Source organism: Danio rerio, chromosome 18 (genome assembly GCF_052040795.2).
Source record: "Danio rerio strain M-AB ecotype USA chromosome 18, GRCz13ab, whole genome shotgun sequence".
Lineage (NCBI taxonomy): Eukaryota > Metazoa > Chordata > Actinopteri > Cypriniformes > Danionidae > Danio > Danio rerio.
In genome coordinates this window covers 21,182,220-21,200,000 of record NC_141038.1, presented here as the reverse complement: position 1 = coordinate 21,200,000, position 17,781 = coordinate 21,182,220, and the positions used below count along the sequence as shown (strand labels likewise).

The 17,781-nt window shown below is 34.4% G+C and overlaps 1 protein-coding gene across 28 annotated transcripts in view; it reads right to left on the bottom strand.

Annotated features, from left to right (window-relative positions):
• The window catches only part of smad3b (SMAD family member 3b), a 36,050-nt gene extending 30,726 nt beyond the window's left edge, over positions 1-5,324 (bottom strand). For 27 of the 28 annotated variants that reach the window (XR_015514164.1, XR_015514166.1, XR_015514165.1 and 24 more), the window contains exon 1: positions 4,938-5,324. Coding sequence is in view for 1 of the 28 variants with exons in the window: in NM_175083.2 (NP_778258.1) it covers positions 4,938-5,140 (203 nt within the window). In the remaining 27 variants the exon portion in view is untranslated. 28 annotated transcript variants of the gene reach the window in all.
• Positions 5,325-17,781: the final 12,457 nt, after the last annotated feature.

Here is a 17,781-nt window from a genome sequence, read left to right as displayed (position 1 = left end):
ACCTATTGCGCCACTGCGTCGCCCCTCCAGAATGCATTACCTTACTTAATTATTTCCAGTTTGTACAAATGCAAACCCACCAAAATATGTGTACATCATCCAATAATTCTAGGAACTATATGAAAATGTTCCTCCAGTGCAAAATACCCCATAAATGACAAAACAAATTAAATATAAAGCCTCAGAATTAAAAAAAAAAAAAATAAATAAATAAAAAGTTATTCTGGGGGACCTTGCTTGAGTAAGTCATGAACTTTGCCTAGACAGAATGGAAGGAGTGATGAAACCAGAAGCCAAATGGGAACAGGGTGAAAAAGAACAGATCCCAGTGGGGCACCAGTTGTAAGCAAGCACTGTAAACAATTGAGCAATTCCAGCTCACCTGCCATAATTTGTGATCAACAAATATGGGAAACAGCTGGAATATGAGATCAAATACAAATCCACTGATTTTTCACTGACTAAACTCTCCAATCACAGATGGTAAGGTATGCACTGACATGCTCAAGTATGTAACCCCAGGCTCAAATACCGCTTGCTGATATCACTGCTATTTATTAACACTATGTTTGTCACCAGGGGAATCCCACAGAGATTTCTTGACCTGACTTTGACCCGTTTGTTTATTTAAACAGACCTGTATGTAGTCCTGTCATGATATCTATATTTTGTGATGAGATATATTGCATTAAAATATATTGTGATAAATGATATTGATGCCATTGTAAGACCATTTGATGTCGCTCATTACATAATGACAGAATGCAATATCTGCTACCAGACCTATTTTTAATAATCAGGAAACCACATTAAAACATACTGTAGTAATGTATATTAAATACTATAGTGTTTTTTACCCATACTGACACTGACTGACAGCTCCAATAAAGATAAGAGATGAATGTTGCTAGAGTTGGTTTTTATGTATGGGAAATAGGGATGCAATGATTAAACGATTTCACTCCGCCCTTTAATTCATCATGGTTTATTAATCGTAAAGACTTCTCAACACCGCATTTCTGCATGGAACAAAACTTCTGCAACTAAACAAAGTTATGACAACTGTGCACTAGTTTGAAGTTCAGAGGTTGTACACCGAGGCTAGTATGCACGCAGATTAAACATGGCTGAGGATATTAACTAAAGGTCGATCACATATTGTGTTTTTTGCAAGTTTGTTATTTCCAGCAGAGCATTTTACTTAAAGCGATAAGTTTTATATATTTGTTTTATTTATTTATTCATTCATTTATTGTTCTGTCATTTATTTTCAGAGTAAAGATATTACTTGTTTAAATGTCTAAAACTTTTTTCACTTATTTTTAAGTTCAAAGAGAAATGGACTATTGTTTGTTTTTGTTATGATTTGTTCTGTATTATTTAGTTACTAAGCAGCAATGTGAGTTTTCATGTGATTTTCTAAACTAGTAGTGTTTTGAAATTAATGAATGCATAATAATCGTGGTAACCATCAATCCGTGTTTATTCCTCAGACTATAATAATCGTACAACCAAAATCTATAATCGTTGCATCCCTAATGGGTGATATATATTTCATCAGCAAATGATTGAGCTCATGTCCAGGTGTTGTGCGATAAGTTGGTATATTGATTATTGTGACAGTATACCTGTATGGAATGTAAGCTTTGTTAAAATTAATTTGTTACATTAGTTTGGGTGAAGAAACACAATTATTTTAAATGATGAATTTCCAATAGAAACTAGATAAACACACAAAAAAGTATTGTTATGCAAATTATATCATAATAAATCTATGTTTTCACTACATAATCTCCCAGTTGTTCTTTGTTTCTTTGTGGTGAAATGACATTCTCATCCCTATCTCTTTTGTGAGCACTGAGGACTTGTAAATAACTTACAACTAAATAAATAACTATAGTATAATTATATTATTTACTTGAATAATAATGTTTAATACACACACTCTTGCTTTTGACCACAATAATTGTGATTATTATATTTTAGAAAAACTCAAGAAGCCCTAATTGTTAGTAATAAAAGTGGCTGAAGATGTATACTCTAAGCCTTGTGTAAATTATATAGCCAGTCATCCAATGCATTTTTATACAATAAATCCCTTATTTTAACTTGATGTATAGAAAAGCTTTAGATGCAAATTAATTTTCCTAAATTATATGCCTACAAAAATAGTGCAGTAAACTACATTAAGTTAATCTTTATAATACAGTAAAAATAACATGGGTTTCGGAACGACGAATTTAAATATCTAGGTCTTTGGCTCGACCTGTCCTTTAAAGTTTAAACCCCATATTGACTTTATAATTAAAAAGTCATATCTGTGCTTAGGTTCTCTTCATCGTTGTATTAATTGTTTTTCATTTTAAGTAAGAAAAAAATATAATTCTTAATTAAGTTTTCCTATTATTGATTATGCTGATATTATTTATAACAATACCTCTGATATTATTTAAAACTTTAAAATACTGTCTTTAATTCTCTTTGTAGGTTTGTTTTAAGATCTCTGTATAGAACCCATCATTGCATATTATACAAATCTCTTGGTTTGCTTCAACCTAAGTTCCGCAGACAATATCATTTGTTTATTTTAGTGTGTTTATTTTAGATTTGCCTCCTATTTAAAGCAGTTTTTTGTTCCATTTACCTCCTCATATCCTCTTTGACATATGCAACAGAATTACTTTTTTGTTCCAAGAATTACAACAGAAAGTGGCCGTAGGTCCTTTTAATACAAAGCTTCTTCTGACTGGAACAATCTTCCTTTGTTTTTTAGATCAACTAAGACATTTTGTCTTTTCAGGACTTATTTATCTTCTTTTTTGGAAACAACTTCTAAATAAAGGGCGAGGCAGTGGCGCAGTAGGTAGTGCTGTCGCCTCACAGCAAGAAGGTCGCTGGGTCGCTGGTTCGAACCTCGGCTGTGTGGAGTTTGCATGTTCTCCCTGCGTTCACGTGGGTTTCCTCCGGGTGCTCCGGTTTCCCCCACAGTCCAAAGACATGTGGTACAGGTGAATTGGGTAAACTAAATTGTCCGTAGTGTGTGTGTGTGAATGTATACAGTATGTGAATGTTTCCCAGAGATGAGTTGCGGCTGGAAGGGCATCCGCTGCGTAAAAACTCGCTGGATAAGTTGGCAGTTCATTCCGCTGTGGCGACCCCGGATTAATAAAAGGACTAAGCCGACAAGAAAATGAATAAATGAATTTCTAAATGTTATTAATATTGATTCCAATTTAAATGCTTATTATTTATTTGTATATCAAATTGTTTGTACAGTACTTTTGATTATATGTTTTTGTTTGCCTAGGCTTGGGACTGTGGGAAGTGTTTCAGGTGAAGTGTACTGCTTGTTTGTTTGTTTTTTGTTAGCTGTATGTTTGTTATGACGTGATGTACTCTGTTTGATTTATGTACGTAGGGACCCCCTCGAAAATGAGATCTCAAGGGGCTATCCCATTCAATACATTCAAAAATTCAAGTTCAATGGCTTATTGGGGGAGTATTTAGTGAAACATGTTTGAAAGCAATAATTTGTGCCTTCAAATCCACTTAGACCACATTAAGCATAATTTTTAGTAAGCAAAATGATCGATCCTTAAACTTTTTCCTGCCATTCATGAATCTAAATAGCATGGAAATACAGGTATATGCAGCTTAAATGTAATACTTTCAAAAAAAAATATGCATATTACTGCCTTCAGCAGCCACAAAGGCTTTGCGTTTTCATCTGTAGGGCTATTAATTCTCCAAATCCTTTTACCCATGACTAAATGTCCTGAGTACAATTGGATATAACTACCACAGTGGTTATGATATAACAAGCTTTACTCTCCTCTATTCTCCTCCACAACCACCACCATCTGGGGCACAGGGCACTGTACACTGATTTAGTGGCAATAACAAAGTATCATAGAATGAACATTAAAATACATAAACCAACTGATGTACAATTGCAATTTAACCAGTATAATTAACTATATTAAGAACAATCACATTCACTAGTTGCAGTGAGTTGTTTTGACAGTTTAACACTGAATAGTACTGAATAGTTTCACTGCAGTTTATTATTAATTTAACATACTAATAAGGTTTGATCACAAAACTGTAAAATTATGCCCAATCCAGCTCTCTGAATAAAAATTTGTCAAAACAGTCCCAGTCTGCTCTAGATACCAGACTGTTATATAACAGCTTAGCTTGGCATTTAGTGGCGTTTGGCATTTTATTCACTTATATGAGCCTGAACGTTAAGTTTATCGCAGCCTTTTAAACTGTCTGTCTGTTATGAATATAAACGGGTGAAGTTTATGATCAGCCATATAAGCTTTCAAAACCAACTCAACAGTTAAAAGTAATGAATGTTTTTCTCTATAGTCAGCACGTCAGGCTAGCTGATAGGGGCTTGTATACAAGTTACGCTAACAAAACTAGTGTAAATATAAGAACTTGATATTAAGATATGACTAAAAAAACTATATATTTTTTCTGTAGATACAGTATGAAACGAGATGCGACAATAAAGAGCAACCTTAAAGCCTGCCTTTAGCAAGCTAATGTTGTCAAATAACGATGCGCGCATTAGTTGTAACTGTTAGGGAAATAATCTGCTTTGGGGACGAATGAAACATCCATTGATGTCTGTCAGACAACTAAATAACTTAACACATTAATATTCTTAACCAGTAACGTTATTAGAAAACTCAAGTGAAGAGAGAACACTCGCTGGCTGTTCATTTCAGTTAGCAACGTTAGCCGCACAGTTTGGTTGTAACGTAACGTTAACGTTTATTATGTGGCGGTGTCTCGAAAACTACTTAGCTTTCTACCTAGGCATCCTGCATTTAAACATGGTTTGTTTACTGAATGAGCGATATGATGTGCAAAATGACACCTCGGTGGGCAGCTCACTATGTTTTAACACAATCTTCATTATGTACCTTGGTATGGTGATGCATTTGGTGTTGATATTCTGGGTGGTGATGGCCTTCTCCAACTCCTCCAGCTGTCCGGTCTTCTTTAACTTCTTCACCAGACTCTTCACCGCTTTCTCGCACCATTTCTCCTCCTGTCCGTTCTGCTCGCCCTTCTTCCAGCCCAGCAGCCTCTTCACGATCGGGGGCGTGAAAGGCAATATAGACATCTTTAGTTGATCAGAAACAGCTACGAATATATTCCGTATCAGGGGGTGGGATGCTCTATAATTGCGTCGATAGATCTTTTAATTTTTCCAGATTTAAAATAAAAAAGAAAGTTCTTTGTCCACGAGTCACATCACCGCATGATGGTGAGAGATGTTCAGGGGCTCAGAGCTGTGGATAGTGAACGGTACTCGGATGAAATTCGGCGAGACGCAGCGCTGTCTGAACCCGCCCCTCCTTCTCCTCCTCCTCCGCTTTCTCTGTAGTTCAGACTTTTATTAGATGTAATAAAAATAACATTTAAAAAGTTTGAAATATACAAATAATCAAATGTTATATGTGTCTAACAAAAACTTATTTGTTTCATGTAGTCAATTTGGGAAAAAGGGTGTCACAGAATGACCTAAATGTAGCCTACTTCTTTTTTGTAAACTTCATCATATATATTATATTATATGATATTATATGATATTATATGATATTATACGATATTATATGATATTATATTATAATAAAAGTGCTGAAATTAAACATTTTATTATTGTCTTCTAGCAATATAAGCCTTAAAAAGGAGTCATACTAAAAATCCATATCCCTTATTCACATATTTTATTATGTTATGTAATGTTATAACGCAGTCATTTTTAACACCAGGCATAAAAATAATAAAAATTAAATAAAAAACGTAAACCCCCTATGCGCTTAACCCATTTATTTTACAATTTTATCTTGTATTATATAACTGTATGTTAAATCAAAAGCAAACTTCACTGAAAACAGTGCTACATTGCTGAGAATCTAGACGTCTGAGAGACACGTCACTATTCGGATGTCTGTAGTTTTTGTACAATGGCTCTAGACTGCAGACAGGAGGGAGGGGACGGGGCTGAGACTCCTCTGTGTACTTGCATTCAGGCCTGTTGCAGCTTGCCCTCTGCAAGCACATACTGGGAATGTCCCGAATCAGTTCATGTTCATTCAGAAGCAGAACATCAATTCAGGCCAGCTGGAGCAAGTACAAGGGCTCCGGGTCCAGAGAAATCCATCTCTGTCAGACTCTTTCTCATTTGTGATGCATTAATCAAGACATTCATGTTTTGTTTCCTAAAACAATAAATAAACACATTTTATCACAATCACTGAGCAAGGATGAAAAAACTAATATGATTTTCTAAAATATTATGTTAAAATATGTAAATGATGTTTTATGCCAGTAAGGCATATATTTAAGTGACAAAAATCTTAACACTGGACGAACCAGGTTCAAAGTCCCAATCTACACTGTAGAAATTATATTGTATTTTTACAGTAATTTACTGTCAGCACTGTTGTCCTCAATTTACCACAACTGCCCCTTTACAGTAACTTAAATGTGTTTTACAGTAGCAGGGCCCTTTACTTCAATTTCATTTTAAAGTAAAATAGCCTTACCACAAATTCTTTTTATGGTAAAATGCCCTTTAGCACATTTTAATTTTACAGTATGAACATATTACAGTACTTTTACTGTAGGTCATTAACATTTCACCCTAGCGGTACAAGACCCTTATTTTTTAAAAGTGTTTACTATTGAATTCCAAACACGCGACAAGATCATGTAGGCCTACTTGTTTTTGTATTATTATTCACTGCATTATATCAATTTTAAGTTGAATTTTAAATGTTTACAAAAGTAGTTTTCATTCATGAATCTATTTTAAATTATATATTTTGTAATACCAGATAACTTTTTCATTAACTGTCATATTTTTGTTTTCAACTACAGTAGTAGTACATTTTACAGTAGAATATAGCAAATTACTATTCCTAATAGTTTCCATGCAAATTCCTATTACAGTGGTGAACAAGAATGTATTTAGCTGGGTTTTTTGCTAAATCTATCAAACTATCTAGCTCTCTGTGATCATCAGTCATCATCAAATGTGAGTTTTACAAGTTTAAAACGTGTTTAAAACAGTGAATGTTTTTAATGAATTACAAAGTTTACTTCAGTTTTACTTGTCACCACAGTCTCATGTCTGTACAATTATAAAAGAAAACGCTTCAATCTCGGTTTGTGGACATTAAATCAGGTTTACTTTGAACATGAACTTAACGAATATCCATACAGTACTATAAATTATCGTGTATCCTGTCACATTTGCATACAAAAACGCACAAAGTTAAATGTGTGCGCTGTGTGTGTGTGTGTGTGTGTGTGTGTGTGTGTGTGTGTGTGTGTGTGTATGAACTTTGTAATCATTCTCATTAACTTTACAACAAATACATCAATTAAACATTAATAAAGTTCTTACTATAGTATTTCTCACAAACATTACATGAGATCTGCTTCCTTCATGTCTGTCACTGTGCTTATTTATCTGATGCAGCCAAGGCAGAGATTGAGGCACACTCTGACAGGCATGTGGAAACGGTGGGCAGAGAGAACTAGCATTAAAGGCAAAGGCAACAAAAACAGCCTCATTGTGTTTAGAGCAGAAAATTCCAATATTTTGTAAGATATAATAAATAACCTGATGGGTGTTTTGAGCTGAAACTTAACTGACACACTGGAAAAAGGAGAACAACAGGCGCCTTTTAAATCAGGCAAAAATTTAAAAAACCCAAATTTCTAAAATTGCCATTAGCATGCAATGTCTTGTATCAAATAACAAAATCAAAAAACTTCGACTGGAATCACAAAACTCTTTCAACATTTGTTTAGTAAAATCAAATATTAAGCAAGACTGAATTCCCTGAGAATGTTGCCTTATCACCCACCCGGGGAAATGTAAATCACGTACTAAGAGATAAACGTGCAAACTGCCATAGTAAAGAAAGAAGGCATCTGAAGTGTCAACACATTCCCTTTTTTTACAACCCGCAATGTAAAGTCCTAAAATAGAGGAGTCCTGCCAAGCTCAGTCTTTGATCTCCCCAATAAAAGTGCTTTAATTTCACCTTGAATGCATGCTGGGGAAACGGTTAAGGTGACTGGGCTGTGGGTATTTTGATCTGTTTGTGGACTGTTCCTCATATGTGCTGAACATTATCCCCCTCCCTCTGGGCACATTTGTGCTTATGATATAAATAACTCTACCCAGAGGCCCACACTGATAGCCCCCTTTTCCTTTTATCTATTTTTATCTGACCATCAATGGACAGCATGTAATAATTTCACGTTGAACTCTGGCATGGTTTCAGACCTCTTCAGACAGTTAGGCCTACACAGAAACTCTTAAGTCAAATTATTTTTCACTACTGTTACAAATTTAAAATTTTTACATATTTACAGCTTCATTATCATGCCTAAAACTCTAAAACAAGGAAAGCTTTGAAAAACTGTATTTTACTGTAGGTCTGTTATGTAGTATGTTACTGTATTTTAAAGCTACGTTGTGAAACTTATTGTATATTTTACAGTAAAAATACACAATACTGTAAATGAATATACAGCAACATAAATGGTGCTTTAAATGTAAATACATTATTTAGCTATAGTTGATTTACAATAAGTTTCTGGCAAATAGTAAATTACCGTAGATTTTAGAAATTGTTATTAGTGTATATTAATTATATTATATTATATTATATTATATTATATTATATTATATTATATTATATTATATTATATTATATTATATTATATTATACATTCATTTTCTTGTCGGCTTAGTCCCTTTATTAATCCGGGGTCGCCACAGTGGAATGTACCGCCAACTTATCCAGCCGATGTCAGGGAAACATCCACACACACTCTTTCACACTAATACACTACCGACAATTTAGCCTACCCAATTCACCTGTACCGCATGTCTTTGGACTGTGGGGGAAACCGGAGCACCCGGAGGAAACCCACGCGAACACAGGGAGAACATGCAAACTCCACACAGAAACGCCAACTGAGAGGAGGCTTGAACCAGCGACCTTCTTGCTGTGAGGCGACAGCACTACCTACTGCACCACTGCTTCACCTTTATATTATATTAAATTATAATATATTATATTAGATAGATATTATTGATATTATAGATATTATATTATATTACACTGTTAGTGAATTTTGTAAATTACACAGTATTTAACTGTAATTTGAACAATGTATATTATATTATATTGCTGTGAGGCAAATGTGCTACCCTCTGCACCACCACGTCAACTACAAATGTTATTATATTATATTATATTATATTATATTATATTATATTATATTATATTATATTATATTACATTATATTATATTGACATGCAAACTCCACAGAGAAATGCCATCTTGCCCAGCTGAGACTCTACCAAGCCGACCAATCACAGAGCTTACGCTACGCGTTGTTGCGATGTGTAGTTACATTTTTTGAAAGGTGCACGTCAGTGACGGCGACGGCCACGGCGAAGGGCTATGCTTCAGTGTCGTAGCATAAGCCGACGTTTGACGCAGAAGTATAAATCAGCCTTAAGCAGTAACCTTCTTGCTGTGCTTCAGTGCTAACTAAAAACATACAATTCTAATTTTTGCTTCAAAATCCTCAATGATTTTCTACATTTTCTACTATAATCTAGATCTACATAAACTATATAGAGAAGTTTAAAATACTATTTGTTCTAATCAGCTTTAAACCATAAATTCTACTAAACAAGAAAAACATTTAATACAATTTTATTTTACAATCCTATTCATTCAAATGTTTTTGGTCAGAAAGATTTTCTTTTAATATCCCAAATATTTGATATTTCTTATTTTACATTCCTAACCTGCATTCATTTAATAAAAAACACAGTACAAACAGCCATGCTGTGAAATCTTATACTCATTTATTTTATTAACAGCTTAGTCCCTTTATTAATCTGGGGTCGCCACAGCAGAATGAACCGCCAACTTATCCAGCTTACGTTTTACGCAGCAGATGCCCTTTTAGCTGCAACCCATCACTGGGAAACATCCATACACTCTAATTAACACAAATATACCATGGCTAATTTAGCTTACCCAATTCACCTATACTTATCTCTTTGGACTTGTGGGGGAAACCGGAGCACCCGGAGGAAACCCACATGAACACGGGGAGAACATGCAAACTCCACACAGAAATGCCAACTGACCCAGCCGAGGCTCGAAACAGCGCCACCGTGGCACCACAAAATATTATACCATTATGTTAAATATAATGTACTATCCAAAAATAGAACTCTGTCATACAGAAATCATGCTAACATTCTGATTTAATGCTGGAGAAACAATGTTGAAAAAAGTTAAGTTGCTTAATGATTTGTGGAAACAATACATTTTGATACACTAGTTGACCAATAAAAACTCTTATTTTCTTGATTGTCAAGCTCCATTAATTTAAAGTCATAAAAAAAACATTGATTTCTTTACAAAATACCATTGTTGAAATGAACTGAGATGCTTGTCTCTTTCAGAATTCAAATCTTTTTGATTTTTTAAACACTTAATTAATTCAATTTAGTGTTCAGCGTAAAGTATTCTTGCTAAATAAAAGCATTAACTTATATCAAACCTTCCTGACCCCAAAGCTTTGAACAGAACTATTCTACTATTCTCCATCTGAATCAGACAATTTGTACCATCAAGTTCAAGTGTTTTTGTAGAGGAATCGGCGTGTGCTGCCGTGCACCGTCAGCCTCGACCCTGCACAAACCCAGCACCTGTTTCTACCCCAGGGACTTCACCAGGACAGCTGGTACAGAGCTGCGTGTGTGTGTGTGTGTGTGTGTGTGTGTGTGTGTGTGTGTGTGTGTGTGTGTGTGTGCGTGTGTGTGTGTGTGTGTGTGTGTGTGTGGCAGATGGGCCGAGGCAGGCTGAGTCTCAGGTCCATGTCCAGAGTGAAAGATAGCTGAGCACAAAAGGCAAAGTGGATGGCCGAGTGAGTAATGACTGCAGACAATCCGATGGATAACAAGGGCATTGTGCCGGACTCCACACAGGGAACATGGGAAGCAGTCCGGATTTGAGGGGGGAGAAGGAGGATCAGCTGGACTTTACACAATGGTGTGAATGGGAGGGGGCCAAGGATTATGAGGCTTTTGTGTAACCACAATAAAACTTAATAACACTGATGGAAACCTAAAAGTGATTGTGTGCTTTACTGCGAATTATTAGATCAGAGGTTTTCTTGCGATTGCCATGTCATCGGTATAAAATAATCTCACAAACAATTAATAGCTTGGATTGGATGCAAAGGCTTGTTTGGATATACATGTTTAAAAGGCATGGTTCACCTAAAAGATTAAAATGTAATCACCCCCCTCCTCCCCCCGATGAATACAAAAGAAGATATTTGGAAGAACGCTAGAAGATATTGACTTCCATAAAAAATACTTTAAAAGTTGATGGCTTCATCAAAACATCTTCTTTTGTGTTCATCAAGAGAAAAAACTAAACACATCAAGTAGTGAGTAAATAATGACCCACTTGTAATCTTGTAATTTTCGAGTGAACTGCCCCCTTAATTAATAATTGCACCTATCCTAGAGCAGTAGGCCAGCAGGGTGTCATCTTAAACTTCTAACTGTTGACCATATGAATTAATCGTGTAAAAAAAAAAAAATCTGGGGCAGCCTCAGTTTTGTCAGAGATTTTCCCCACAAACCCCCATCCCGTATCATTCTCCCCGATCCATAACAAACCCCTCAGACACTCTCCTCCATCAAACACACTCCCTCCCCACAGTCTGTTCAAAAACAAATCAGACCTCTTCTTCTTTACTCAATGATAAGTAGCTTTTTGTTAAGCTTTCTGCTGTCTGAGTTTCATCGACTAGCAATATGTATCGATAATAACTTGACTTTATTCAGTTTGTTGATTATATATTTTGTTAATGATTTATTTAACACTGCAATGACACTGAGTTTATAGGCGTAATCGGAAAGACACTTAGGATAATACACTCAAAAAATATATAGTTTTGCGGCTTGTTCAAACTACTTATTTAAAATTAGCTGAATCCACACAACACCTTAATGTTTTTTTGGGGGGACAACTTGATTGTAATATGTTCAATCCACTTAAAAACAATTAAGTTAACTTAATTGATTTGTGTTGGGCCAACATGGAGTTGTGTGGATCCCAGCATTTTTTACAGTGTGCTTTATCCTAATTCTTTTACCATTCATTTTTATTTTTATTTATTTATTTTTTTACGGAGATTTTATTTTAAAAGGACCGAATGTGTTACCTACTGGAAAAAAAAGATTCAAATTCTTTGGATTTACTATAGATTTTTAAGTTAGGTCTTTGTAAATTTAGTTAGTTATTACATTAGTAAATTAAATTTGTTTAAATTCAACATATTTAAATTGTTTGCAACAATTTTGGAGATTTTTTTAGTGGTAATCCTATGAAAATATATTATGCAAAGAAAGTAATAGCTGGACTAAGATCTGTAACTTAATTTTTGTAAAGTATTTGCCCCTTGAGGAACAAGTCATCCTGCTGCAAAGCAATGCCTGAGAAAGAGCTAACCTGTTTAAGATAGAAATTTATCTCCACCTAGTGTTTAATTACAACATTGCAATATTTTGCACAACTATTCTTTTTTCTTTAGTTTTTCAACCTGAAATAAGCATCACATGTATGCCCTATATTCTGCATGGATGTAAAAATGCAAGATTTTTTTTTTTTTTTTATTAATATAATTATTTATTGACATACACTAACCAAATACACTTCATTGAATGTACACATACACTGTAAAAAATGCAGGGATCCACACAACTCATCCATATTGTCCCAACACAAATTGATTAAGTTAACATAACAGATTTAACAAATTTATTGAACATAAACTTGATTTAACATAAACAGATTTAACAAATTGATTGAACATATTCAAATTAAGTTGTCTAAACAAAATATGCAAGAAATGTGTTGTTTCAATTCATTTTAAAAATGCAGTAAACAGTGTAGACATCACCTATATAGTATATAACTGCAGGGTAATGTTTATTTATAATAGCTTTAAATGTTATAAGCTATTATTACTAGTTAATCAGTTAAAGTTATTGGTAACTAATAAAGTAGACAATAACATTAACCTTTTCAAATATGATTGCAGTGCATGTGCATCTTTTGTAAAGCTTCTTAGAAACAATAATTGTGAAAAGTGCTACACAAATAAACTTGAATTGAATTTTCAAAAGTATGGGGCCAGTAAGATCATATTAGATCATATATAGTCAGTATAGATAGATCAAATTCTTCAAAGAATGAATCACAAAAGCTGACAAACAAATTACAATTTTGCCATCAGAAACTTATATATATATATATATATATATATATATATATTTATTTATACAACAGTTCTATCTGGTTCTCAAATCTGATTGGCTGAAAGCCGTGCAATATTCTGCAATATCAGAACTCCTACAGCCTCTTTTTTTTTAGTATTTTTTAGTTTGTGTATTACTCCGCACACATACAGGCAGCAAATAGCAGACACTACAGATCTAAAGTTTAAAAGATGCTTTTGACTGTTTTAACAGCTCTATAACTGTCAGCTTATGATTTGAATCCAAAGGTGGAAGAAAGTTGTTCCTCATACAAAAGGGTTTTTGAGACTCTCCATGGTTGATTTTGTTTTTATATACACAATTATGTCGTCAAACTGTTGTATCAACGCAATATCACACTCATAGCAGTGCGATATGGCTGTATATCGGCACTGGTGGGGGCACTAAGCAACACAACGCACACCTCCCACCAGTGCCGATATACAACCATATCGCACTGCTACGAGTGAGATATTGCTCATATATATAAACTGTGTATTATAAATGCATTGATGTAAAATATTGTGCAGTTATTTGGTGTTGGGTCGGTTTTGTCCTCATTTTTGATATACTTCCATGTAAAACGTTTAACTTGGGTAAAGTTACAAACAAGTTCACCAGCTGCCCTTAAAATTTGAGTCAACACAACTTAAAGAGAATCTTTGTTTCAACTTAAGACATTGAGTTTCAAAATATTCAACTAAAACTTGACATCTTAAGTTGAAACAAAGAATCTGGTGAACTTGAGCTGGTGAACTTGAGTTTGTTTAACCAAGTTAAATGTTTTACAGTTGTCAGCACCGGTGTTTAATACTTTTAAATAATTAACTTTGTCTGTTTAAGTTGTCCGTTTTCATCATTAGTGTGCTGGCTTGCTGTTTGCCAGTTGGGTATCATGAATGCTGTAATTTTGCTTAATTGCTGCTGTGTGTGTTTTAGGCCTGCACAATATTGACATTGCAATATTTTGTATTCTGCATTATACATTGCGATATGAATATGGCTTTATTTGAAAAGAATTCTTCGTTTTAGATTTATTTGGGGTGATTTTGCAGAGGAGTGAGTCTCGGATATTATATAACAAGCATAGATAAATTTAATATAGCAAAGATAAAGTGAATGATAGTTTTCTAAACAGTATTCAGGTACAGATAATCAATAATCAACAATGCACAGTCTTCAGTGTATATTATGTAATCTATATTAAATTCACAAACATTATAATTTCTTGTGGCTGGATGATTTAAACTCTAAAATGTTCACACAGTCACAGGCCTTAAAGGGATAGTTCACTCAAAAATGAAAATTTACTAACCCTTCCCTTGTTTCAAAATTTTTGAGTTATTAAAACATCTTCGTTTTGTGTTCAACTTAAAAAAGAAATTTCTAAACATTTAAAACAAGTGAAGGGTGAGTAAATGGTTTACCCAAAATTTACTAAAATCACTATCTCTTTAGAAATGCATGTAGATGATAAACTTTTATTCAAATATAATTAAACTACACTAATTATTATCGACTATAATCCCAAATCCTGCGATGTGAAAACTGCAGATGCACATATTGATATCCATGCTGAAATTATATATTGTGCAGCACTAGTTTACTTCATCCTTGCTACCTAACACTTTTTTAAGTACTGTATTTTAGATTAAATAATTACAGTTCTCAAAAACATGTCAAATATGTTTCAAAAATAATATAAAGTGCAATTTACAATACCACAAATAGTGTTTAAATGAATAGTTTACTCAAAAAATTAATTTATACCCTTCACTTGTTTCAAATGTTTTCGACTTATTAAAATATCTTCCCTTTGTGTTCAGCATAAAAAAGAAACAAGTGAAGGGTGAGTAATTAGTGATTTTAGTCATTTTGAGTAAATTATCTCTTTAAAAACATAAGCAGTTGATAAACTTTTATTCCATTTTAATTTAACCCTGCACTGATTATAATCAACTTCAATCCCATATGTTGCGATTTGACTATTGCAGATGCACACATTGCGATATCGATGCTGGAATGATATATTGTGCAGCACTAGTATATGTACTAGTATATTTACTAATTTAAAGTGGTGGTCCAGAGTGTATTTTTAAGGCTTGGTTGTGTTCATAAGATGCAAAGCAATGTGTGCTCATGCTTCATTTGTAGAAAATCATTTTATTTTTTCTTACTTTAATTATATACAGCTACTCAGCTAACATGAAAATATTTCCTAGTTCCTCTAAAAGGCCCGCCCTCAAGAGGCTCTGGTTGGTCAGCTAACATAATGTGCTGTGATATGTGAATCGTCCCCACGTCACCAGGAAAGGCGTCACGTTCCTACAATCACACACTTTTGGGAAAATGACACAGAGGACACAGCTGAACCTCATCTTGTTTACATCCTTGTTACAACACACCATTAACGCTAAAACTGTGCATGTAATAGATCAATTTTAACAAATAAAAATACTTATAGGTTGTGGCTCACAATCCGCAGCTTTATGGTTGGAGCTGCACCTTCTTTGTAGAGTTTTTAGCCGAATACTTGAACTGAGAAAGATTCTGGAAGCTGTTCTTTGTCAAATGCTTGCTATATCTTTTTTAAATTCTCTAGGAACATAAGTAAAATTAAATTGTAAGCACTTATGCTTTTTTGTCATGTCCTTTGGAAGCCCAAATACAGAAACAGAATGAGCTCTGCGGAAATAGCTGCATTAAGACGGCATATTAGCTTTCTCTGCTATAACATTACAGCACCTCTGGCATGTGGTGAATGCACGTAACCGGAAATGTTTGTGATCACACTAACCTGAATGTATTTTTTTGTAGTCCCCAAACATAGTTCACTGTAGGCTTTGCCAAGCTAACTCTGTAAAAGCCAATGTCTCCTTTTGCATTGAACTTTGAGCATATTACATTCAGAGATGTTGTTCACACAGCTACATTACACATCAACTACAGTTTAAAATATGATACTGTAGTAAACCACTCCTTAGATTAAGTAATTACAATTCTCAAAAAAATTCTAATATGTTTGAAAAATAATATAAAGCCTAATTTGCAATACCACAAATAGTGTTTAAATGAATAGTTCACTCAAAAATGTATATTTACTCTCCCTCAAATGGTTATAAACACACTTGTGAAATTTTTTTTTTCTGTTGAACACAAAGATAATTTGAAAAATGTTAGAAACCTGTAAATTTCCATAAAGAAAAAACAAATACTATGCAAGTCAATTATAGATTTCCAATATAATTATTGGAATAACAATATATAAATAAATAACGTCTGTTCAAGGGCGTCATGGTAGTGCAGTGGATAGCACGATTACCTCACAGCAAGAAGATCGCTGGTTCAAGCCTCGGCTCGGCCAGTTGGCATTTCCTTGTGGAGTTTGCATGTTCTCCCTATGGTTGTGTGGGTTTCCTCTGGATGCTCCGGTTTCCCCCACAATCCAAAGGCATGCAGTACAGGTGAATTGCATAAGCTAAATTGGCCGTAGTGTACAGAGTGTAATGCAAGAGTGTATGGGTGTTTCCCAGTGATGGGTTGCAGCTGGAAGGGCATCTGCTGTGTAAATATATATGGTGGATAAGTTGGCGATTCATTATGCTGTGGCGACCTCAGATTTAAAAAGGGACTAAGCCGAAAAGAAAATTAATGATGGGCTTTACAAGGATGAGTGAATGATGACAGAATTTTAGTTTTATAATACAATCAAAACTTTGATGAAACAAAATCGATACTTTCTTAATATAAATTTAGCATCAAACCTGCGCCTTTTACACAAAAACAGTTATAATTTTGGGCAATTACTCACAACCATAAGCAAAACCATTTAAAAAGACATTAACCTACTTAAACGAGTCTTCATGAGCAACAAATCAATACACTCCCCATCAGAGCTTTTAACTCTGAAATGATTTTTCTTTCAGTCATTATCCGAATTTAATCATTAAGCGAAGCTCTTCTGACAGCTTATCCTTCTACTTCCTTTGATTACGTGCCGAATGCTACTTTGAGTTACTCCAGTAGGAGGAAAATACACCCTGTAGCGAAACTACCCATGATCTACTTTCACATAGTGTCTCTGAAAGCTGGAGCGCTGAACCTCATTTAATTCATGATCCACTGTGATTCTCTCTAGGGACAGTTTAAACCTAACACCACTATTCAGATGTTAATTGTCAATGATCATGCCTATCCATCTGCAAAACAGGCCCCTTTCTCACTGTAATATCCCAGGAGATGGCTGGAAATCGTGTAAATGCGTGCATCAGCTTAAGCTCGACAGTACATTTACCTTGAGGCAAGACGAGCGACTCATAGGCGTCAGTGACATTTACCATTCAAATAAAACACACTGAGCACCATGATGCAACGA